Below are 26,053 nucleotides of genomic sequence, written 5' to 3' on the forward strand. Positions count from 1 at the left end.
CTTTCCCCACCCCTTCATTTTTTTGCATCTATTTTTATTCCAGAAAAGTAGAAACAAGTGCAGAATGTATGCTGTGGAGTAAAGCAGCCTGAAGGCATTTCTATGAACCCATCCCCTTACTGTTCATTGCACTGAGAAGAAAAACAGAAAGATGAGATTCCTCAACGAAAGCAAAACAAGAGGCAGAAACATAATCTCATCTTCTCTGAGGAAGCAGGCAAATCTCCTGCACTATTCACCAGTGCTGGAATTAATCAGCTTCTGAATAATACGTTTGGACTGCTTGGTGAGATGATTCTGAGTTAGAAAGTCCATTCTGCAAGTGGGTGAAGGAAAGAAAAGAAGATATGGGGAACGCTATACACCAATTCAAGGCTCTGTTCTGGAAAAATTGGCTCTGCCGTGTAAGGCAACCGGTGAGTGCTTGGAAATAATTTAAAAAATTGAATATTTAAATATTTTTAGTACCTGGAAATAATAATATTAGTATTTAGTATTGGAGAGAGTGTGTCTATTGATTTTCCCTTTTCACTGCAGATTGTTAAGGACAGGCTGGCTGCAAGTGGTTCTTGTTTTGCCTTTTGTTACCTAATTCTTGAAAACACTAGCAGAGAATATGTTGTTTTAGTTCTAAAATGGCTGAATACAGCATTGCTTCCTAATTTGAAAATGAGACAAATGTCATAAAAGTTTTGAAGAGCCACTTCTTATCTTTTAATAAACATTAGATACTAGCAGTGCTGGTTAGCAGTGGCAAGGGAAAAAATCAATTTTCTTCACATTACAGGTTCTTATAAGTAATAAGAAAGCTTGCATGACTGTGATCAAAGTCTTGATACAGGGAATGTATTGTGTAGTAAAAATTGTAAAAACCTCTACATTTCCTTTCTTATCTGCTCTCCAAAACCTAATTTAACCTTTCCAATTCCAATATGCAAAATTATGTGGCAGCTGCTTCAACAGAAGTCAAAATTAAAATGATGAAAATTAGATGTCTTTTACCTTAACTGTGATGGAAACAATCTTTTAGGATAGAAGGAAGTGAATTTTCTCAAGTGAGAGAACGTTTTTTCGTGGGGAAAAAAGGTCACTTCAATTAATAGTTTCACACAGATTTCACTTGTCTATAAAGACGTGAGGATTTGCAGTGAAGCATGTTGGCTGCTTTGGATAGGATTCTTTCAATTAAATAAGCACACAGCTTTCAGTTTTAGAAATATTTAGCCTCAATAAAATAGTGATTTAGAGAGGGATTTCTTCCCCAAATTAATGAAAGTGATGTTTTCTAATATAAAATATACTTTTGGGGGAAGGATGCTGTTGGTCATATTCTTCTCCATGCCTGAAGAGTTCTTATGTTCAGTTGGGGTGCATCAAGTGTCTTCTCTGTATCTCCTGTTTTCCTGCATGTGGATCTATTTCTCCTCTTGTTCTGTGTGGTGTTCCCTCATATATTTCTGAAGGAATTAATTCATATAAGTAGTAAGTTTGTCTAATTGATAGATTTCTGGAATTGAGAACTCAATGAGGAGCAGACTTCTCCAAGCCAGGAATTACAAGGGTGATCCAAAGCAAACTTCGTTCTGCCTGTTGAGAGGCAGAAGCTGCCCTGGGGAACTTGCACAAGCTCCTTGTGTGCTGTTGTGCAAGCTCTGAGCTGTGAGCTCTGAGCTCCATCTGCAGTATGGGAGGAGAAATCCAGGTGCATTGTCCACCTGCGCAGAGGTGGTGAGACCCTTGTGAATCTGAAAAGAGAAGCACCTCCTGAAAGATCTGATGTGCTTCAGCTCTGTTCCAAATCATATAGATCTATCTGGATAAGACAATTTTCTCCTCATGGCTATTTTTCAGCAGTTAGGGCTGGAAGAGAAGTGAGAGAAGTTGAACTAGCCAAGTGTCCTGAGTGCCATGTGACATTAGTCCATATTACACAGTGAAGCGTGCAGGGTCTGTGACAGATGTGTGAGTTCTGTTAGGAACAGTACTTGTGACTGAAATTCAGTCTGGCATCAGCACCTTCTATCAACATGATTCAAAGGCAGGGAAGGCTCTTTTGTACATTTTCACTTGTTGGAGTTTGAAATTGCAGTTGTGCCAAAGACACATTCGCATTTCTGTTTTCAGAAGTTTTTACTTCAGAACTACAGATTCTAGAAGCTCAGGAGATACTCACTACCAGGCAAAAATACTACTCTCATTTTCTATCACTGCATTTCTTAACTTCTGTTTAAATAATGTTTATTGCCATCCAAATTTGTAGCTAGGTAAAGGATGAAATGTGATTCGCAAATTCTGATGCCCTAATTTAGAGGACAAATGGAATGAAAACCAGATGATTTTAATCAGCTCTGTTACCAAAACTCACCATTCCTCCAAGGTGCATCTCCCCAGAATGTCATGAATGCTCAGGCTCCAGTTCCCCTCAGTGCCTGGGCAAAGCAGCTGTGCAGGGACTGCAATCCTGCAATGTCACAAATACTCTTTCCTTGGACCTTCTGTGGGTACTTGTCCTATTTGAACACAAGTAAGCCTTATACAGCAGCATTATTTTAACATTTTTACAACAAATAACTTACTTCTTAAGATCAGTTTTGCATGCTTAATGCCTGCAGCATGCTGGTGGTTCATTGCGTCCTCCAACCTGTTGTTTCCTCTGCAGTTGCCTTATCAGTTCTTATCCCAAATTCCTGTCAGCAGGAGCAGCAGTCCCTATCCAAGCTGAACCCTCCTCTCATGGACTATGCCAGAGATGGCAGGGCTGTGTTTGACCCTCATTCCTGGCTCAGCCTTAGCCCTGGCTCACCTTGGAGGTCTTGGATCCCAGCAGAGCCTGCTGCCTCCCTGGGGCACTGCTGGCCAGGCCCTTCCCAACAGGGGCCCTGCTGCCCTGGCACCCTCCTGGCTCCCTGCCCTTCAGGAGCAGCTGGCTTGGCTGTGCCCTGGCTGCAAGCTTGGCTTGTCCTCAGCCCCGAGGTGGCACCAGGGACCCCAGCCTGTCCATGCCCTTCGCCTGTAAACCCCTCTAGCTCTGGCCTCTCACCCCACACCTGAATTTCTTGTGGGACCGTCCCCCAGCCACAGACTGTGGGCTCTTATGGTGGTGGTGGTGTGTGCCCCCAGGGATAGCTGGACATCTGTGTGCCCCCTTTCCAGCCCCTCCTGGGCAGCCTGGTGACATCCCCTCCCAAGTGTCCTCTGCGGTGCTCCTTCCCTCAGCCACTGCAGCTGGCTCCATTCCCCACAGAGAGCCCAGGGACATTCTGCAGCAATGGCTCTGCTCCACAGCAAGGCCCTCCATCTGACCCCAGGCAGGAGGAATGGGGATGAATATGCCAAGGAGGGGAGGGTGCTGTCAGGGCTCTAGGCCTCTGCTAAGTTTAATGACTCTAAGCAGCCCAAGCCAAAATTGGGTTTCTGTGCCCTCCTGCCTGGGAGAAGTCAGAGTCATACTGCTCTCCAGCTCAGCCCTTCTGCTTGGCCACTGTTTGGCTTGACCTGCTGTGACATTGACCGAGGATCTGGACTCCTGGTTAAGGCTGGCTGTGATGGCAGGCCTTGTCCTGCTCCCCATCTGGGCTCCCTGGGATGGGGACCCTGCCCTGCTGGGTGGCACTGTTACACAAAGATCCCTGCACCCTGGGGAGCAGCTGGCCCTTGCTGATACCCGAAAGATTGAAATAACCATCTCTACTTTTATTAGATTGGCTTCTGTACTGTTTTGAGCGTGATCGGTTTAGATAAATGGTGATTTCCCTAAATTTCAGGAAACCTTTAGTTCCTTGTCTCATGTCCAGCACCGATGTCCTTCTCTACAGGGAAGACTCAGCCACTGGATATTGTTCTTATGTTATGGTTCTTAGGCACTTTTCTGACATGCCCAAGTTTACTTCTGTGATGGGATTTGGTTCAACTCTGGCAGTTTAGAAATAAAATCCCCTGTATGCTCCAGAAAAGATAACAGCTAATGGGAGACCTTCAGTGCGGCTGTCACTTCTACTGTGTTTCTGTCCCTATTCACACTTTCCTAATGCTGTTATCAGTGAATCTAGGAGCATTTTGAAACTTGGCTGAATGGCTGTTTCCTCCTTTCTGCTGCTGAAAATTGGCACAATTGCTTTTCTTGGTGTTTCCTTTTCTTTCTTCCAATCCATTTGAGAGTTTGTGCCCTCTCTGCAGAGGCATGAACGTGCTCTGTGTATGTGCACTCTGCTCAGAGAAGACAACATTCAAAATCTGAGCCCTGCTGCATGTTGGCTTGTGTGCCTTGTCCTTGTGGCCCTGGAAATGGGAACACTGGGATATGAGAAGTGTGACTGTGGGCAGCCTCAGCCCTGTTAGTTTGGTCTCACTTGGTCTTCCCTCCTGGAGATGGCAAGGGTGGCTTTTGGAGAGTATTTGAGTGCAGGTGGCAGAAAGTGTGTAATGGCAGCAGCCAGTGAGTCAGGGAAGGACAAAGAGGTACCTACCAGGAAGGGCTCAGGGGACCATGAAGAATTTCACCAAGGTACAAGGATGCTGCTGGCGTCTTAGGAGGCTCAGGTATGGGAAAGTTGAAGGTCACCATCACCACCTTGCCAGTCTTTGTCTTGACCTGAGGAAAGTATCTACAAAGAGTATAAACTGAAATAAAAACTACTTTTCTGTTCTGAAAGAAGTGCATTTCACAGAGTTATAAGGATTTAAAATAGAAGTTTCAGTTGTTAGCTTGCTTTAATGGTCTTGTTTTTCCTTAAATAGTTGTAGGGAGGATATTTATTGTTTTTATTATAAAGTAAATGACATATGAATTTTAATGATTCGTTCCCAAACCCTATGTTCTATAGACTGATGTTCTGATTTTCTTTTTCAGGTTCTCTCTCTCACTGAAATACTGTGGCCATGTGTACTTTTCTTGATTCTAGCTGCCATCCGCTTCCAGGAGCCCCCAAAATACAAGGAAAACTGTATGTTTTGCTTTGCTTGTGTTCTATTTTGGTTGCCTCTACTTGTAGAAGTATTTAGCAAACACTAAACACATCCTAGAAGGGGGAGTTAAATGTAGTGGAGTCAATGAAAGAGTCCTACAGTGGGATTCAATCTTGTCCAGCTGTATTTATGTAGGAAAGCGGTGCTAAGTTTAATATCTGATTGGTAAGACAACTTTTAAACATCAGCTTTGGAGTAAGGGAGATTATTTGGGTTTTAGTTGTATTTATTGCTCTCTATAGAGTAATGGAGTTTAGATGACTGCCTCAGAGGTGGACATTTACAATTAGACAAGATGAACCTTACCCCTACTCACTTCCTAGGATTGAGAATTTATATGTTGTTAAATTCTTCCATTTGCTTTAACACTTCAAAACTTATGACTCCCTCTACTTTATAAAGCTATTTTTGCTTTTATCTTGTCAAAATATAACTTCATTTAGAAAAGAATTCTTTATGATATTATAATGTATTCAGTTTATTATTACGTTATTCACCAATGCCAGTAAATGCCAGTAAATGCCAGTAAATTCACCAATGCCACCAATCCCAGCTGGGGATAAACCAGCTTTAGCTACATTAAAAATCAGTTTGGTGAAACAATTCTAGATCTGTAGAGTGAACTATCTGGAGAGAATATAGCCTGCATTATATATGTTTACTTTATGGAGAGCTGTGGATAATTCCAGAGATATGGAAAAATGGCTGTTCAAAGGGTCTTGATTGATGCATGTTCAATTGCTGAACACTTGTTCCTTCATTTTTTGAAAGCCTGTGAGAAAAGAGGAAATATCACTTTGTGCAGAAGTCTATTCCAATCTAGGTCACATGATTTTGGGGCTAGCAACCACATGATACTGCAATAATGTTACTACCAGGAAAATTAGCTTTTCAAAGATTGCTCTCAAGTGTCACATAGCTTGTTGTCCCAATCTGATACAGAGGTTACTCATTTTCTGTGATGACTGAGTTTTTCTTAAATGAGACACCTGACATTGATACGCCTTCATTGCTTGCAGGTGACAAAGAGGATTTTTAGGATAAGGAAGCGCAACATGATGGTACAGCTTGCAAATGCAATATCACTGGTCCTATTTCTGCTGCTGCTTGGTTTCAGGTTACCTAGAAGCTCGTGATTTACCGAGTGGGGGCCTTTATCCCTTCCTGCGGAGCCTTTTCTGTAACGTGGGCTCGAGGTGCAGGAATGCCAGCTACACAGCGCAGAGACACAGCCGCTCTGGGTGAGTTACGGGAGCGTGACAGAGCTGCCACCACCACGCTGCACCTACTTTTACAGAAAGGCAGGTTCTTGCTGCCTTCTAGATAGGAAAAATACAAGCAATGTTACTCTCTGCTAAAAGCTTCCTTCAGTGTTCTTATGACTGCAAAAGGTGTAAGGCCTTAGTTGTAGCTCTTGCTAATTTTTGTTTACATTTCTTGGGCATTTCATGCTGGATTTGGCTACTGAACACTCTTTGGGGGTGAAATTGTATACCTTGTCATATTCTTTCCCTTTTGCTGCTACCATGTCAGAGCATACTTTTATCCTTTACCAGAGAGTCTTTTATTATATGTGAGTGAAGCAGAGTACCAAAATTATATGTGGATTTAAACTTTGAATAGTTTGGGTGGGATACCTAGTGGGATAAGTGAACCCAGAAAAGCAAAACAAGAATAACTTTCATATAAGACCCACAAAAAGCCAACAAGGAATAGCAGAAGTTCTGTTATAAGAAAGAACTTGGAAGAAGTTGCCCATTAGAAGTCCTTGTCACAGGATCCACTAATGCAGAAAGAGAAAAAGATTGATCAGAATTTTGAATTTTTCTTTAAGAAATGAAGTAATTTCATCTACTCCAAAAATGCTTGAGATGCAAAGACACTTATGCAAACTGGCTGAAGGATATAGTCATAAGCAGCCTTTGAAAATATATAACAATAAAGTAAAATTACAGTCAGCTAATCAGAATATATACATTTACCTCTAGAAAATTTATACATTTACATTTACATTCCAATTTACAGAAAATTGATAATATCTATCAAAACATCTTAGAGGGCTGAGCCAGGTGTGCCAGAGTATTAAATATTTATGGTTTATTATTGTAGAGGTTTATAGGTAGCAATAAATTCAGCATACAGCAAGTTGGAAAGCTTCGTTATCACAGTAACAGACCATAATACTCATCTGTTCATCTAGATGGTCTGCTTCAGTTATTATTAGAGAACTGTTGATTGAACATAAGACCATGCAAAATAAACCTTGTTTATGGGCAAACACATTCTACATAAGGTAGAATTTGTTTCTAGAATTGAAATCTTAATAATTTAAGCAGTATTAGTCAAGATGCATTATTACACAAGATACTTACAGACAAAAATACACCTATTAAAATTCTCCTCTGCCTTCTCCTCCCACTAATACAGTTAAAATTGTTACATGACCAGTGAGTTTCCAGTCCTTTCTCTGGGGTTATGCTCAGCTTTCCACTGGCACTCTGGGTCATGTAAACAGCTGCAGATGGATGAAGATGGGGTTGTTATGGCAAGTCATGATAGACATTACTTTGCCTGGAGGAATGTGGTGTTGATGGCTTCTTTTTTCACTTGAGGGTGCACTTGAGGTCACTTGTGTTTCCTAGTGTGCTTTTATACCTTGCTTGTTTCCATTGGTCTGCAGCTCTGGGATAAATTCAAATTTATGTGGTAAACCAGAATGTATATGATATCTTTTACAAATGTTAGCTACATCTTGTTTTTTTCTTGATGCTTGGAAATTGGCTTTGTCCAGCTACAGGTCTAAATTTTAACTAAACACTGGTGACTTTATGGCCCTCAGAGCCAGCCTGTGCCCCACCTCTTATCAACCCAGATGCTCCAGTATTATATTCCAGTGCAGTTCATCTCTGTCCCACCTCTCAAGGCCTCATCTATTATACTGGGCCTGTGTTCTTCGACACTGCTTTGTTAGCCATAAATATCTCATTTTGCACTGAATGGTCACTTGCACCTTCTATCTGTATAAAACTATGATGGTGTTAGGCAATCACAAGTGAAAATGGAGCAAATTGCCAGTTGTCTGGCCAGGAAAATTAAAAAAAAAGGTAAAGCAAACCCAAGTCAAAATGAAAACAAGTTCAGGCAAACCAAAGGTGGCCAGCCCCTGGCTGTGGTCTTTCAAACTCAGTACAAAGTATTTGTGCCTCTTACTTGCAGTAGAAATTCTATATTACTGCGTTAAAGAGTTACCCTAATTCTAGCCTTTAAAAACAATTCCCTAAAAGTATAGCTTTTTTTTACATCACTAGTTCAGATGCCATCTAAATGTGTTAAATCTCTAGAAACTATGAACTATATTGACTGCTCTGCATGATTATTTACACTGTTTTGACTGAACTGCCCAAATTATGTTCCAGCTCAATAGAAAATCAGAAAAGAATTTCCTGGAGGCAGGCTTAGACCTACTTAAGAATCAGAGAAATTATTCAGTGGTTTTCAGTTATTCAAGTGAAAAATAAAATGCATGCATGTATCCATATTTATGCACTAAACAGGCTGCAGTGAGTAGCATATAGCCTAGGTAAGGAAAAAGACTAAAAAGGTAGGATGAAGTTCATTCTGAGGTCAGCCTGTTCCACCAGGTCCATCAGTATAAATTAAATCAACCTCAGGGTTGCTCTGACTTATGCTGGCTGCCAACAGCCTTAGGAATATAGAGTGTCATTCTGATCAGTCAAACATAACAGAATCCAGTCCCTGTTGACTGGACAGATGGGATGTCATAGGAACAGTAATAGCAATTATCTTCCCTTCAAGGATATCAATCCATAAGTCTGACAAAGGAACATTTTTAATGTCAATAATGTAGTGTTTATTAAGAGAGAGTCAGAGACTGCACGGTTTGCATGGACACTTGACCATTTTTTTCACAGTATGGAGCACTTTGGTGCTATCACTTTGAAATGTAGTAGTTGTCTTTGGGAGGAAGCAGTTCTGTGACTACTGCTGGAGCTTCCATGGAATCCATAAACCACAAATAGCCATTTGTCAGTGAGCAGCACCCTCCATGGAGGGGCTGAGCCCAGGGTGAAGTTATCCTGGTGCAGGCCATGCCCTCACAGATGTGTCCCTGTCCCTTCAGGCAGCAGCCTGTGATATGGTGAGAAGATGAGCCTACAACCACATTAACTTTGATTTGCATTAAGATTTGCCACTTCCCCTGTTGCTTTGGAAAGCATCTAATTGCAAGAGCTCTGTGGCTTTGCTCCTTGCTCCTTTTTTCATCCACTGCAAAAGCTGTTGGCTGGCAGCAGCTGATATGATTCCCTAGCCTGATACACGCTCCCCTCTCAGACAGAGGAACGAGGAAGTATTCCGGAGCTCCCGTGGCAAAGGACATTTTTCCCTGCTCTTTCCAGAATGTTCCACCCCCCACCTCATCTTAGTGGAGCACAGTGTAAAACTGAGAGCATGAAAATAAGACAAAACCCACACAGCCATGGGGTCCTGTGGCCTTACACTCACACATTCCATGAATGTGCATGGAAACATCGTGATTTCCCAGTTCTTTGGATTCCCTGGCAAATCTTGCAGAATATGATGGGATTTGTCCTTGCAGTCTAGACTCATAGATCTATGTTAGTTAGACTTTTTGAGGACCTAAAAGAAAATTAAGCCATTCTCAGACTTAAAACCACAAATATCATTAAAGCAAGACTCTAAAATGTCATTTCAAAGCACATTAGTTTATTTCTCTCTATTAGTTTGTTTCTCTAAGCACATTAGTTTATTTAGCTACAGGTGGTAGCAGCCTGAGCAGCCTGACCCAGTAGATGCGGTAGAAGCCCAGGTCTGTCTCTGGCACCTCTGCTGGATGTGCCACTTGTACCCACGTGGTAGCTCTGTCTCCTTTTGCATCTGACTGGGCTCCTGGGCTCACCCTGCCTTGTTGGGGCTCTCTCTGGAGCCTGTAACACACTCCTGTGTCTGCCTCAGGCAGCCTGGGGGACACTGTCCCATTGCTGAGGGCATGGACTGTTCCAGGGTTGTCCCAGCTCCTAGCTGGGCCCCCTCCTGGAGCAGCCCTGCTCATGCCAGCCCCTTTCTTCTCACTGTTCTAAACCTTTTGCTTTATCAATACCTCTCCTAGATTCTCCAGTGAAGGAGCATCAGAAGAGCTTAGATACAGCAGCAGGTGTGGAAGAATAAAATCAAGGAAGGTCTAAGCATCAGCAAAAGTCCTTGTGTAAGAATTGCTTAAAGGGTCAGATTTTTCTTTAGTGACATACATCTTCAAAGGAGAAATAGTTCTTCAAGATAGCTTATGGCTGCAGCAACTTTCTGCAATATTAACTCTGTGGTTTGGGCAAACTTTTGTTGTTGCAGACTCTGTAGCTGAAAAACAGAAGCAGTTTTTGTGACCTTGCTTATAGATTGCCAGAGTTGTGGAGAAAAGGAAATTGAAACATGTTTTCTTAATTTAAGAGCAAATTAAGAAAAATATATTTTTTTAGTTTGCTATATATTTTAGTCCATTGCATTTTAGGAGGTTATAATTGTATCTACATGGAAGAGAAAGACCTTTATGTGAGAGACACACAGTATGTTATTGTCCAGCATGTGTACTGGTATTGATGTCTCCAGGCTTATAATCCTGATATAGTGCAGAATGAAAGCCAGCTGGGGCTTTGCAATTTTAGAGAGAAATTATTAATGTGGTGACAGGGGTGAGGTTGAGAAGAGTTTGCTGAGATGCTTATGAAAATCACGAGTCTAAAAGGCATTTCACATCATAGCTGAGTTCTCAGATGAACTCTGAAGTGTTCTTGTTGTTATCAGGCATTTCACATCACAGCTGAGTTCTCAGATGAACTCTGAAATGTTCTTATTTTTATCCTGAGTAACTGAGTAAATTGGACAGAATCAATGTTTCTGAGTCATGGCTTTAGGAAATAACAATTGCTTTTACATGCTCAAAGAGATGCAAATTTTTGCTCTTTTGCAGTATTTTGTCACATTCAAAGTTTGTACCAATGTATGTCTTTAGTTTCATTTCTGTTCTCACAAACTGTGTGGAAATGTACAGTTGAAGGAAGAGCTTCCATGGACAATAATGCAATTTTATGTATACATTCCCCAACCCCTTCTTCTAACACCCCAGTTCTAATTATGTATGTCCTCTCCTACAAATTACTGCTTCCTCCTTTTGTCCTTTTTATTATCCCTTGCTTCCTCTTTTTACTGTTCCTAGCAACTGCTGCTAGGAATTTCCTTGGAATGGCTGCTGGACTTCCTTTACACATTCACACACAAATGAGTTAGTGCTGCCCTCTGCTCCAGCAAGCACGCTTTGAAGGCTGTTTGGGAGAGTAGCAATAACACAATTAAGAACTTTTATTGGCACACTCACTGGAAATTGTTTGCTTTGATGGTCTCTGTAGCTGGTTTTAAAGTGTAGTTTCTTATCTTTCTGGCAAGATGCTGACATCTTCCTGCAATTTTGTGTAACCTGTGCTGAATTAAGAGATCAGTAGTAACTTGTAGCACTCTAATTAGGAGTTAAATGTAGTCCTCTATTACCATGCTGAAAATATATAAAATCCTTTAATCTTAACACAGTTATTAAGCAAGTAAGATCTCTGTAACAATTTAATGTGTTTCATAAAACTGAGCCTGATAACCAGCGTCATGCCTGTTGCCGTTTCCCCTTCAAAAAGAGGCTGTGCTCAGATCCAAGAATAGTGACAGGCAGGTCTGTGGCAATGATGGCCAAAGAGGCTCACAAATGGCAGCTAGCTGACATGGCAGCTGACCTGGAAATCCCCCCCAAAGCTAATAGCTCACACAGCTCACAGCCAGCACGTCCAAACAGCTGCTCTTGGGCTGCTGAGAGGCTTGTGCTTAGGAAAGTGGCATTTCTGTGGGTCTTTCATGTGCTTGAGAAGGCGAATGTGCCTTCTCTTCTGTAATAGCTAGGCCTTATGCCTTGGATTTGCTTTTTACCATGCTCCAAATATCTACTTCCCCCTAGAGTTTCTCATCTCCCTCTCCACTTTCACCATCGACATGATTTCCCTGCACTTTGCCCTGTAGCTCTTCAGAGCCACCATGCTCCAAGTGCTGTCTAAGGTTTTCTTTAATATTTCTAGTCTGCATCTTTCCAGTCTCCTTTCCCTGGCCCCACGTGCTCTATGGGACCTTGTGGAGGTACCAGTTTTCAGTTTTTCTGGGTCTGCATTGAAGGCACTTGAGATGGTAGTTCATGTTTAGACTCAGGTGTTTATTATTTCTTTTCAGTAAAACAGTCTCATTACTGTGAGTTTGGCAGCTTTGCATTAGAAGGCACAAAATGGCTATCAATGTCTTGTTACAAGCTCTTTTAAGACTAAACTATCCAATTAAGAACTGACACTTAGATTATTTCCCTTTTTAATCCTATAACTGATGCTAAAGAGCCCACAATGCAGACTTTTATGCCCAATTGCAAAATGCCACCCAAACCCACAAAGAAGATGGAAGAAGAAGCATGAAGAAGAAACCCAGGACGACACCCTGTGCCATCCATCTTGCTTCCATCCACAACATACTAAAAATCCCAAAACATAAATTCCTCACCAAGTGATACACCTGTGTTATCTAATGTGCTTCTGCTGTGCATCAAACAAGTGGCTAAAGCACATAAAATTAGGTGCCAAGAGAATGCTTTTATATTGCTTCCCTGCTGTTTATCAACCCAAGCTTTGCAGATCCAAGGTGCAGCAGAGTTGGTGATGGGGATAGAATGGAAAGAATTACTGATTGCTTCCATCATTGCTTCCATCTGTGCCCCCTGCAGCTGGTAGGGAGGCCAGGCAGCCCCAGCATCCTCTGGAGACAGCATTGAGTCCTGCTGTAGGCTCCTATGTGATTAAGGCCTTTTCCCCCAGTGCATTGTTGTTTGGAATGTTTCTGAAATGAGGACATTTGTAGATGGAGATGCAAGGCTTGGGTCTAGTTTGGAGGGCAAACAATGTGGGTTGAAATTCTGCACTCCTCTGAGCACTTTTTATTTTAAATTATTTTCTTTGGAGAGTTTAGTTTTCAGTTTTATGTTCAGCAACTATTGGGAAAAGCCCCAACAAAACCCAACACAACCACTCTCTCCAAACCCCACAAAAAAAAACCAAAGACAACCAAAACCTGTGAAAAATCCCATGGAAATTGAGCTAGAGTTTTGGTTTTTTAATGTTCTGACTGTGGCTGCTGTTATTCTAATCAAGTTTTGGCTTCTTGTTCATGATCAAAAAGCAGAGCACTAGGAAATTTTCAGTATGTAAGTAGTGTTTCAGTTCTTTGCCAAACACGAGTATTCTCAGCTGTCTGAAATTTTGGTCACTGGGAGTTTCAGCAATATTGGAATTTATGAGGTGATTTTCAAAGACAACAGCTGAAGTGCAACTTCTAGTCTCCCAAAAAGCCACCTTCTGAACAACAGAAAGCTGCTTTTTAAAACTCCATTTAAAAGGGAAATATATATGTTGAGGTATTGCTCTGAATTCAGCCCACTGAAGTTTGAGGATGGTGAACGAGTTTTCCAAAATCCTGTTGTCTGTTGGCTAAGTTGGGATCAAAGTAAGCTGTACTGAAGCAATTAAGAACTTGATTGTTTTAAGATGAAATTTTCTTTGTTTCCCTTAATCTGAAGTTGCAAAGAGCTCTGTGAGTATCTGAACAAATGAGGATCAGGAGGGGATGGAAAGAGAAATAAGAGAATGAGTAAGTGGTGACTGATGACTTTCTTTGGTTTGTGAATTGTTCTCATTAGGCTTTTCTTTCAACAAGTAAAAATTGCGGTGAAAGCACAATTGGCATATCAGGTCGATGAGAAAGGAATGAAACTCCTTATTATATTTTGTAAATGGGACAGGACAAGAAGCAATGGGCAGAACTGACAGACAAGAAGTTGCACTGGAATATGAGGAAGAACTTTACTGTGCAGGGGACTGAGCACTGGGACAGGGTGCCCAGAGAGGCTGTGGAGTCTCCCTCACTGGAGATATTCAAGAACCATCTGGACACAATCCCGTGTCGTGTGCTCTAGGATGATCCTGCTTGAGCAGGGAGGTTGGACCACATGACCACTGTGGTCCCTTCCAACTGGACTCATTCTTTGATTCTGTGACAGCTAATTGTGTTTTTGATGCAAAATAGTAACGATTTTGCTAGACAGGTTCTAGCTCTTAAGATAATTGAATCTCCTGTTAGATAAAACAGAATACAACTGCCTAGTAGCATCCTAAATAGAATTATTCCCTTTTTTATGGTGTTTTAGGAAGGTCTAAGTAATTTTGTCCTGTAAAGAGGCATTTAAATGATTCTGACTTCTGGTTTTATTTAAAAGTATTGTTAGAAAATTGTGCTGTTGAGTAGTCACCAGATAGCAATGTGATAGAGATAACAGAGATAACATTTACCAGTGGTATGTCTGCAAGCTAAAATAAGGAAAAAAGCCAGTAGTAAGAATAAAATACTCTTTTTATCCGTTGCTGTGTGTATTTGAAAAAACAAATTGTTAGTTTAGATGCAGTAGTAAAGCTTGAACTTTCTCATCAGAGAATTGCCACCAGGACACATGATAGTCCAGGGGAGAAAAGTTGAGTGTGTTCAGAAATATTAAAGACTTTTTGGACATGTCTGTTCTTGGCTGCTGCCACAATTGGCATAAGTGACCTCACCAATTTTTCATTGCCCACTTTCCTGAGGTTTTGAGACCCAGTGCTGCAACTTGCATGTTAATGAACTGAACTAAATAGAACTTGTGTGAATACATAATTGTTAAAAAAAGTATTAGAATATCGCTGTGAGTATATACACATTTTTCAGTTACTTGATTTCAGTGTGTTACCTGTCCCTCTTTTTTCTGTCAAAAAATAGTGCAAGCCCTCAAAGTGGTCCAGAGAGAGCCACTGGACCTGATCTGGACTTCATGGAAGAGATAGAAGAACTTGCAAAGGAATTCATTGATACTACAGAGAAAGCTATGGCCTTAGAAAAGCTATGGGAAGAAAATTCAAGGCTCTCAGGTAAGCTGTGATTTTTCTAAAAATTAATTTCTTTGCCTATTGGTTGGTGATAGACATCAAACAAAAGAATAGCTTGATCTTAAAAATAAAAGTAGGCAACTGAAATTTTAGCTGATCTAAAAAAAGCCACTTTTATGATTACCAACATTGTGGCCATCAAAATTATCAGAGAAAAAATTTAGCTTTCTGAAACTGTGCCCTTGTATACTTGAGAGTTATGAAAACAATGAGAGGAAAGCTTAAAAGATAAGCATTAGAATCAGAGTATAAGGTTACTTTTTCTAACATGCATTCAAAAGTAGTTTATGAGATTTTATGCTCCCCCTTGTATTTTTCTGTTGTACTAAAGAGTATAGGAATGGAAAACAACAGTATCTCACACCTGGTGACCTTCAGTCTTGCACAGAAAGAGTGAGACTGGAAATAGCAGGGTCGGGGTCTCCTGTTCCATTTCCACCCATACTGCTGTTATATTTGCCCAATTATCCCATCATAAAAAACCCCAAACAATATTAGAGGTAGCAGCAATTTTAATTGGATAGTTTAGAAAATACATAAAATTGGATACACTTGAAATATTGACAATATAATTTGATTAAAATAAGGGATAATTTTGTTCCAATAATAGCGCATAAGCAAAAGATAACCGCGGGGTACGGAGTGCAGGGCTCTGGACCCTTGCCACCTCACGTACGAGCTTGCCAAGTGAACATTCCCCCCTTACATGCCATGTGCCAATGCCATCTCCTCCCATTTTGCATTCATCACACTTCTACCTCCTCCCTCATCACCACCTTCACCGTGCATGCATCACCACTCGTTTTGGTGGCCGCACCGCTTTTTGGGGGTTGTTTTCTGATGAAGGCTCTCCTCTTCCTCGATGTCCTTTAATTCACCTTTGGGTTATGCATGCGCACCAAGCTAGTATAATATAAGCCAAAACTAACATAATATTATGTTTAAGCATCAAAGAAATAAATCTCATATAATTAGCGTTTTCCTGAGACCCAACCAGATTTTCCCTTCTTTCTGTTAATTTTTAGTAACTGTTATCTCTTGCTTTTTCCTGCCTTGACCATCTGCAGGAAAAGGGGGGGTGGAACCTCTCATCTCCCTTTCTTTCTTGGCATTACACCTTTTAACTGTTTTATTATTTCCAAATATTAATTACTGTATCAATATTGATTACTGTTTCGATTTTGTCAGCACGAATCATACCTATTTAGCACGCTGCACAACCTTGTTGCTGTACCAGGGGGCACTGAGCCCCTCCCACTACCCCGTGTCACTGTCTGAGTTTTCAAGCAGAAAGATTTAGGTGAAATCACAGTTTGCATGCCTGGCTTCTGGTAGCAAGGACATTCATGTAGTGTTGGCATGATGCTTTTGCCTCAAAAAAAAATTGACAGTAAGAAATGTCTTTTGAATTGTTTTTATGAATATAGTAAAAGTATTGGGACGCACAGAAAATCAAACTGACCACTATCTTTTGGTATTAGTTACTTCATGTGCCTTTACTTTTCTAGAAACATCCTTTGTCCACTGCTTGCTCTTGCTTACAATATAGATTCTTCTAAAGCTAATAATGCTTCTCTTTAAAGGAAAATATTTAATTTTACAGGGTTCCATAACATCACCACTTTTCTTACTGTAAGTATTTATTACAATCTGTTTTGAGATTATTTGGGATTTGAGGATCTTTATTATAATGGTTAGAAATTTGTAACCTGTTAAGTTTAAGTAGACTATCTGAAAGAAAAAGATGTTTGAAGGAAAAAATTGTGTCTTCTAAATTTGATAGATGTTCAATGGTTTCTAGATTACTTATTTAAACCAGTGTAGGTTGTTAGTAGCTAAAATCCACAACTATTTGAAGGGTGTTTGTTTATTAGGAGCAATTTAAAGGTGCATCTATCAGATGTATTTTTTTCCATATTTGATGGATTGTTACTGCTATTTCATGAAACCTAGATTTCCTGTTTATAACTTGAAATTAGATGGCAATTTTAATTGCTCATAAGATCTCATTGATTGAAAGGAGCCATATCAATATGAAATTTCATTTCTGGAATGCAATATAGAATAGAAAGAATGTATTTCTCAACATTAAGAAAATATTAGACTTGACAGTAGATGATCATTGTTAGAAACAGAGCTTGTATATACACAAGAGTCTTTTTGTATAAGGCATGCTTATGTCACCATTGTGTAAAAAAGCCCTAGTGAGACATTAATTTTGAGTAGCAAATATTGTGTAGTCCTATGAAAGAAGTTGTTTTATCCCAGGCAGGTCACCTTTAAAGAGTTATTCTTTTAAGTTTTTATTTGAGACCCCTACAAGCCTTGCAAAGAGCTGTGAGGCAAGGATGGCAAGGCCTGGGCAGTTGCATTCATTGCAGGGCTTGAGAGCTCCAAGATAATCCTTCCCTTGGTTACACCTCTGAGCAGAATGACATGCCTTGGCTTTAGTTCCAGCTCCATTTCTTCATCAGAGCAGGGAGACATATCAGAAACAAAGCCTCCATGAGTTCAAAATACCACCAAAAGAATGTGGTATATTGACAAATCTAGAGGTATGTTTTCACATTCAGAAAAATAGTATGAATGTTTTAAACTTCAAGAGGGTCAGGGAAATAACAGGCACCTGATTTTTTTTTCTTTTTATTTTTTTCTTCTGTTATTGGAAGTGTAGCATGTAACTTTTTTTTTTTTTCTACCTAAAGATGGATTTGAATGAAGCAGAGAAAATTATTTCTAGAGCAGAAAATCTGTACAAGCAACCATATTTCTGGAACCTCTTGCATTCACTCCCTCATCTTGAACTGAACAGCTTTTATACAGAAGATGAATTAGCTACCATAACACAGTTTCTAAAAGTTATTCAAAAGTAAGTACTTTCGCATTCTTGAAAGTGCTCTGTTTTAAAATTTTATCTGCAATTCTTGTTCTTCTCACTGTCTACTTAATAAAATAAGCATCCTTTACATTGTAAAGAGGCTAAAATTTTCTTCTCATTACCAGATTTTGCTTTTATAAAACTTGTTAGGAATTTTCACCCAGACTGATTCCTTTGTAACTATGTTTTACATCTTTGCCAAACTCAACAGAGATGCCCTAGGAGTCTTTTTTAAGCAGCTCCATGTTAGCAATACCTGAATTTATGAAATGCCTGAAAAGCTCATCACATAATATGACTTTGAATCTTGTAATATACTTTGGGAATCTTTGAAAGACAGAGCATATACACATGAATATAAGAAAATAATAGTTTTGATACTAATCAGATCTGAATGTATGTAGCTCTTGGTCTGTATCAGGAAAATTACTCAATTTTGTTTCCTCAGCCTCTTGCTGTCAGAATAGCTTTAGGTCCTCTCTTGCAAGAAATGAAACAGTAAGAAAAACACCCCAGAGACTGTTCTGAATCAGGTAAAGGACAGCTGGGTTCAGAGGAAGACATAGAATGAAAGCATAGACCAAGACACATATCAGACGGAATTTTCAGTAAAATAAGGTCATTATTAGGTGAAAGATGGATATGTGTTTGCCAGGGTAGGCAGTTTGCTGTAGTAGGTTGATGGGCAATTGTCACTGTAGTCAAATAACACAGTCATAAAGTAAGAGAAGCCCTCTGAACCTGGGTGCCTGCGCTAGACTGGCCATGCACCTCATCAGCCTTAGGCCATGGGGAAGCAGGAGCTCAGAGATAATGAATGAGAAATTACTGTGCTGTTCTGCCATCCTTTATCATCCCACTGTACTTTTTTTTTAAATTAAAAAACAAACCCAAATCGAAGAAAATCCACAAAAACAGCTGTCCACCCAGAGAAGAAGGATATGATGGCATAACTTTTTTTCAAGCTGGGAAACAAGTTTCTCTTATAATATGTGGATTGCACCTATGTTGGTTCTTGATTTTTAAAATTTAATTATTTTTCCCTTATGCCTGAGTAATTAGTAACCTTATTTCACCTTGTTCTCTGAGCTACTAACATGCAAAACTACATAGGAGAATCAGATGTTTACATATGGGTTTTGGTCTTTTCATTTGCTTGGGGTTTTTTAAGATTTCTGTGCCCTTCAGTGACCAAATTTACCCTCATTAATGCAATTTGGAAAGCAAACCACAAAAACCAATGCTTGTTTCCTGACTAGTTTCACATTACTATGCTACATTCTAGTGGCCCTTTCTAAGGAAGGATTAAGCCAGTAGAAAGGTTCTGAATTTACATTTCTGACTTTCAGATCTGTACCATGTTTTGCTGTGTCTCTCAGAGGCACTTAACAAAACTTTTCACATCTATCTGAGCAGCTTTGGGGTTTTATGGTAGGGTAGGGTTTTTTTGGGTTGTTTGTTTGTTTTCCCTTCTTTTTATGAATGTTGTAAACTGATGACTTACTCTGGAAAATGAGATTCTTATTTGCATAATCTGATTACTTGGTGGGAAATAGCTGGTAAATTTGACATAAATTTTATGTAGTAAGTTACATTGTCATTAACAGAGAATTTTTTTTTCACAGCTAAGGTGACAGAGACTTGTAAGAATTTCAATAGATATATTTTTATCAATGGATTCTGTAATGCATTTTGCTTAATCTCTTGTGAGAAGAAGTATTATGTTGCTTTAAAATTTTTTTCCTTTAAATTGGTGGGAAGTAAAATATAAGTATTCTGTGTTGATTCTGCCTTGTTGTGAGGATAGCAGAGAATGTTGGTGGTACTTTGGTCTTATTTTTCCACATTTATTTCCTTTTTTTTTTAGAGGACATTGGTCCTCTCAGGACACATTTCCTTAATGGAAATTGACTGATACACTAACTGTAAAATTTCAATTTGTGTTTGAGATACTCTAACTGTAAAACCTCAATTGTTTAGTTGTTCAATTAAACTCTAATTTCATAAAACATCAGTTTTTCAACAGTAAAAAAAAGTATTTTATTATTCAGTTGCTTGAAAGTTGTCTCTTTCCAGCAAGTTCTTTCAGCTTTTTTGGTGTATAGAGAGCTTGATTTTTGGTTTATTTTCCACTTTCAGTACCTTAGCATCACTGAAGGATTTAGCTATGATGCCACTGGGCCAAAGTTTCTATGAAGCGGTGAAAATGGCACTGAATTTGACTGCTGCATCAGTACAGGATAGGAGCTTAGAAGGTAAGAAATTTGCTTCAGATTATCCTTGAACTTCCTAATAAGCATTCTGGAAATATATGATAGTAACTGCTGGACCTTCTGCTACGTTCTTGATGTGCAGAGACTAAACTATATTTTTGTACTGCTAACCTACTTCTCTACTGATCTGCTTTTTAAATACTGATACTGATTATTAAATTTTATCAGACTCTGGCAACTATCAGATAATATCTAATACAGATACTGTATTAGACCAGTTTATCTGATACTTTGTTTATCAGATATAAACAAAGCATCAGATAAACTGGTTTAATACATAGTGTTTAGAATGATCATGGTTTAGAAATGAATTTTGGAGAGAGACTAAACCAATGCAAGGGACAATTTCTTCCATTTGATAGAAGGACAGCAATTTTCTTGGACATGCATGTTAAGCATTATGACTGGTTTACTTTAAGCTTCATTCTTCTGTTCTCATAAATTCTGCTGTCAGCTGAAGGGTTACATTTCTCCATCTGCTGCTTCACCATGAAGATGAGTTTTATTGGAGAAGGTAGGCTGGCCCCAGGAAAACAAGAAAAGGTCAGGAGCAAGTTTCATGGGCAAGCTGAAGCACACAATGTATAGGTGCAGCTGTCTGCTTGGTGTGGAAGTCAGGCTAAGAGTAATATGCAGTCTAAATCCCACTTCACCTGCAAAAGTGAAGGCTGATGTAGGACAAAGCTGATGTGCTGGATCCCTTGTACAAAAGATGAACTTGATTTCTCTGGAATTTCTGGTATTTTCCCATTGCTCTCACTCTCACTAGTGGTTCACATCCAGTCAATACACACACCTTGCATGCCTCTGTGCAGTTCAGAATGTCACCCTGCTGAGTTTGCTGGCAATTGCTATGCAGGGGCATCCCACCATCAGTATATCAGCTGCTGAAATGCCATCATACTGACTGACCTTACCACTAGTGCAATCATGGGTTTTATCCTAGGTAAATTTGTATTCCAGTGCACGCATCCTGCTGTCCTCAAAAAAGCTGGGAACATGGTACTTGGATCACAACAAGTGAGAACCACCAAGAAACAACATGAACAAAAAGAATGAATTACATAAACAAAAGATTTCCTTTCTTTCAGGTTTTCAATACAATCTCTCTTTTGGGGATGTTTTGTGGAATCCGCTTGCTGTGAAAGCAGAACTTGAATCCAGGTTTGGTTTTGATGGCCCTCATGTTGAGAAGCTGCTAAGTTATACAGCACAATTAACAGAGGTAAATCAGTTGAAAATTTCAGTGTCGAACTCTTCAATATTTCTTTTTTTGTGCCCTGAATGCATTTTCCTGTGTTACGTAATCTTAGTTTTGTGCAGCAGCTACAAGGTTGTTAAATATCCTAGCTTCATTCCCATCAAATAAAAGACTAGCTTTAGCTGAAATCTGTGCACATGAAGATATTGATAGGTCCAGTTTTATACACTAATGAATGCTTCTCTGAAGTAACAACTGTGTATGGCAGAGTCCTGTGTTTATTAACCAATCAAGTAGAGACTTTTGAGGATTGCTTCACTAAGCTTTTAAACCCAAATCCTTGATTTGAGTCTGACAGGATTAGCTTGTCTGGCAGCACTTGTCATCTCATTTGCTGGACAAAGAATGGCTGTCTCTTCTGTGTGTAAATTAAGGGAGACCAAGAGTCCTTTCTTCTCAGCTGTGCAATCTTGATATGAATGTACTAGACTGAGTTGTCTTAGTGGTTCTTAATCAAATAGCCTGTGATGCATCGCATCTAGAAGAAAATCTCTTTCTTCAGATAGGGCAGCCTATCCTCTAGACCAAAGTTGTCTGTTGTGGTGGTCTGGTTTGGCTGCAGAAAACTGGAAACAACTTTTGAATTTGTGCTTAAGTCCTCAGTTTCTTTAATAGAACATGTTGGTAATTTATGTGAAATCTGTTTGTTCTTTGTAGAGCAGTACAGTTTAGAGTTATACTCCAGAAGAGCTCATTGTAAAAATAGCAGATTTAAAAAAATGGATACATTATTAAAAAAACCCTTGACTTTTGAATGGCCTTTTGATGAAATATCAGTGATGCCCTGTTTGGCCAAATGAACTGCATTCAACTGCAGCTTGATAACTGTGGCTGACTGTGAAATCCCAGGCTACTCACTTGGTAACTACTTAAACTAGTATCTCAATGTTTTGTGCTTGTATTAGAACTTTGAAGACCATCAAAAACTATGAAAGCAAATATGGAAGCCTGGATAATATTTGTTTGGAGCACTTCAATTCTGTATCTAACACCCCTTTTTGTTTGGTGTCAAAACACCAGCAAAACTTTTAATGAATTCTCTAGTCAATGTTGAAAGGAGCAAGAATGCAAAGCATCTCAGAAAGACAGTACCAGAATTAAAATGTATGGCATTATTTCTGTAAGCTTTAATAATTATAGGCTTGGGAATATTTAAGTATTCATATCAATTTATTGGCTTGGGAATATTAAATCATTCATCACAGATTTTAAAAATTAGTCTATGAAGAAAAAATTCTGTTGTCTTGGCCACTCTCTCGAAACCCACCAACCTCAATTTAAAACTGCTCTGCTGCATGTAATCACTGGTTGAGATACATCATTGTACTAAGTGCTTTTTATATCAGTAATTTTTATACTTGTGAAGTTGTTTCAATATAGTTATTCTACTATAAGGATGCTGTATCATAGTCAAATTACTTTAGTACCAGCCTGCAAATTACTGTAGAAGTAGCAATACTAGTGTAGCTACAAGGTGAAAATTCCTTGCATATACAAGTCTCATCATTCTCATGCTGTATGAGCACCCTAATGGGGCCACTGGTATTTTATACAGCAACCTGCTAGTGGAGTACTTTGAAGTATGTGCCTGGGAATGAGAGGCTGGGTTAGATGGGCTTTGTTCTTGCTGAAAAGGCTAAGTGTTATTCTTATTTTCATTAGAAAAGTAAGTTGATAGGAGAGCTAACATTCAGCAACGCTCTTGAAATACTCATCAATTTCTTGTGTCCTTGCCAGATTCCCACAGGAGAGACACTGGAGCAGTTTGTGTGCTCTGCTCTGGCTCTTGTCCAAGAAGATGAAGCAAACAAGGAGAATAATGGAGAGGGCTGTAATTCTGCACAGCATGATGCCAAACTGTATCTTGTTCATGCTGTCAGCAAGTTCAAACTCTATGCACGGGTAACTTTAATAAGTTAATAGTTTGAATTCCTAATTTTAGCATGTAGGTTGCCAGCAGTAACTCAGTTAAAAAAAAATCTAAGTTCTCTATAAAATTGTTTCAATGAACTTTCTTGCTAATAAAATGAAATAATCCTTATAAAGAATCATTATAGTGGAAGTATAATATATCATCATGTGCCCACTTAATCAGATTTTCTCATTAATGGAGATTCAGATTTGAAATGTAATAGGGAATGTGATGAGATATGCTATAATGCAGAGACCTGTCAAAGGAGACTGTTTACTGTTCCACCTGTGACTGAATGTTGAACAAAACTGAAAATTGACTAGACACCTCCACTGGTACATAATTAATTTTTTCCCCTCATTGTCTCTGGCAATGGTGGCTGAAGCAAGATAAAAGTAAACCTCCAGTAGAGCATCTTAAAATTCTCATCTGTCAGAATAGCTTGCCATGCATTCTCTGTAATGACATATGTGTAGTTGCATGGACAAAAGAATAAAATATCTGATGTTTCCTAAGAAAAGCACCTAGCTACCTTAACATCGGTATTTGTTTTTGTACTGAAACATCATATTTTTATCCATTAAAAAAGAAGAATAATGTATCAAGCTGGTCTGGAGATGTTTGCAATATTATGTAAAGAAAAAATGTAGATCTTCCTGTGTATTTCCTCAAAAATGTGATCTTTGAGGTTTCCCTGCTATATGATGAAGTATGAGGTAGGAGGTAATAATTCAATGTGACTGCCAAAACGAATGCACTAATCTCTGTGCAGGAAAACCCAGTAATAATTTCAGTCATGATTTTAAAACTCTTAGCATGAGTTGATGCTCTTATGAGAACCAGAAATATGTAAGCTGCTGGCCACTGTGAGTTATCTTGGTGAACAGAATATCTCTTGGAGTAAATCAGTTATATTCACTTGACATTTAAAAGAAAGGTAATGGTGAAGAAAAGGAGAGCAGTCAGTAGCTTTGGCCAGGCTTTTTAATGCTTATTTCTGGACTTTACATTGGGAGCATACAGGCTTCATCTTCTCTGTGTTATGGGGCTCCAAAAATGTTAAGGCTGCTATCTTCCATCATATTGGCAATGTAGGCAGAAGTTTGGTAAAAGAAGCCTGAGTAATCAGCTGTGGAGGTCAGCTTTTGGTTGATTTCAGCCTCAGTCCATCTTTTTTCCTTTCCCGGGTCTGCAGGCAAGGTCAGCACCACATAGAATGTCAGCTGTCTGTGTGCTGTAGCCTGTTACATTGCCAACTTGCATGTCAGTCAAAACTGTATTGAAAATCAACCTTTGTCACGTCAGTAATTTCAGAGTCTAGACAGGTTGTAAGGGAGAAATTTTGGTATCATTGTTGATTGTGTGAATTTTTAATGACATGCAAATTCTGTGTACTGCCTAAGTAAGAAAGCTTTGATTAATGAGATGTTCTGTTTTGCATTCAATCCACTAGGTACTTGAGCAATGGCTCGACAGCAGCAGTCTCTCTCAAAATTTCCTTTTGGAACTTAGAAGAATCGTGGCTAATTTAATGTCTCAATTTTTAGATGACAGGGAAGACAGGAAACTTTTTTCAGAGATAAATATCCTGATCCAGCAATGGGATGAGAAAGCAAATGCCTATTTTTCAGAAGGATATGTTCCATCTCATTGGTAAGTTATACTTCTTTTTCTGAAACTTGTCTTACAAAATTAGATCAACCTGAATATTGGTCTTACTTTGCATTTAATTGATTTCTGGTTTTGTCTGTTTTGCGATTTTCTTTTCATTCTGTAGTTCAAAACCTTGTATACAGTCAAATAATTTTGCTGATGCTTATATATTCTAGAAAAGAAATTAAGTTCATGCTTCAGAATATAGCTTCCTACAGGTTCAGCAGAGGACATGACTACTACATGATCAGGACTCATAGGAATCAGCAGCTGTGGATAATTGGCATTTTGAACTAGGACATGAATCTGTTATCTTGTTCTGCAAACAAAGTTGAATTCCCACAAGTAGTTGGTGTGACTCACTGATATTTCTCATGTATAGCAAGTCCAGTGCATGTGAAATATTTAGAATTTTTGTTGTAGAGGTCAGCTCAGTTGTGCAGGAGCTCTTGTGACAGATGCCTTCATCAACAGCTACAGCCTATGGAAAACAGAATTTTAAACACGTAGAATTAGTTGTACATATGAAATTTGCAGTCTCATCTAGGGCACTCTGAGTCTGTGATTTCTTTTGATGTTTTTGAGCTTTCATTACAATTTCAAGTTCTCTGTTTGGTTCATGACTTAATGCAAATGTAAACACTTTATGTGAAGATTTGGCTGTAAGCCCTGGACTTATTAAGAATGATATGTTTTGTCAAGCTGTTCAAATATTCCTGCTCTGGAAGGTTCTACAGAGGAGTTAAGCTGTACATAAAGGAAGTCAATGTTTGTCAGAGTTGGCAGAGGCTCAAGAAAGGTCTATGGCAGAGCACAGGAACTGATAATTCCCTCTTTCTAGTGGCACACTGGATGACTTGCATCACTTCCAGGAGATATAATATTGGCCTCAGTTTCTCATTACTTGTAATTTCTTGTCAGCTAGTAAGAGTGATTCCATTATCAACTAGTAAGAGAGAGATTGCAGTCAAATTGTTTAAAAATTTAGTAGAATGTTTTGAAATTTGGTTCTAATTTAGAAAAGGAAACTGC

General features: G+C 39.2%; 1 protein-coding gene across 1 annotated transcript in view; it reads left to right on the forward strand.

The window, feature by feature from the left end:
• The first annotated feature begins 304 nt into the window (after positions 1 to 304).
• Positions 305 to 26,053, forward strand: part of ABCA13 (ATP binding cassette subfamily A member 13) — a 169,705-nt gene continuing 143,956 nt past the window's right edge. The window contains exons 1-10 of the mRNA XM_063177512.1: positions 305 to 416; positions 4,850 to 4,943; positions 6,083 to 6,206; positions 14,878 to 15,026; positions 16,648 to 16,676; positions 17,750 to 17,913; positions 20,062 to 20,177; positions 21,287 to 21,420; positions 23,194 to 23,358; positions 24,822 to 25,021. Coding sequence (XP_063033582.1) covers positions 348 to 416; positions 4,850 to 4,943; positions 6,083 to 6,206; positions 14,878 to 15,026; positions 16,648 to 16,676; positions 17,750 to 17,913; positions 20,062 to 20,177; positions 21,287 to 21,420; positions 23,194 to 23,358; positions 24,822 to 25,021 — 1,244 coding nt within the window. The 5' untranslated portion in view covers positions 305 to 347. The remainder of the gene's footprint in view (positions 417 to 4,849; positions 4,944 to 6,082; positions 6,207 to 14,877; positions 15,027 to 16,647; positions 16,677 to 17,749; positions 17,914 to 20,061; positions 20,178 to 21,286; positions 21,421 to 23,193; positions 23,359 to 24,821; positions 25,022 to 26,053) is intronic.

This window comes from Melospiza melodia, chromosome 1 (genome assembly GCF_035770615.1).
Source record: "Melospiza melodia melodia isolate bMelMel2 chromosome 1, bMelMel2.pri, whole genome shotgun sequence".
In the NCBI taxonomy this organism is placed as follows: domain Eukaryota; kingdom Metazoa; phylum Chordata; class Aves; order Passeriformes; family Passerellidae; genus Melospiza; species Melospiza melodia.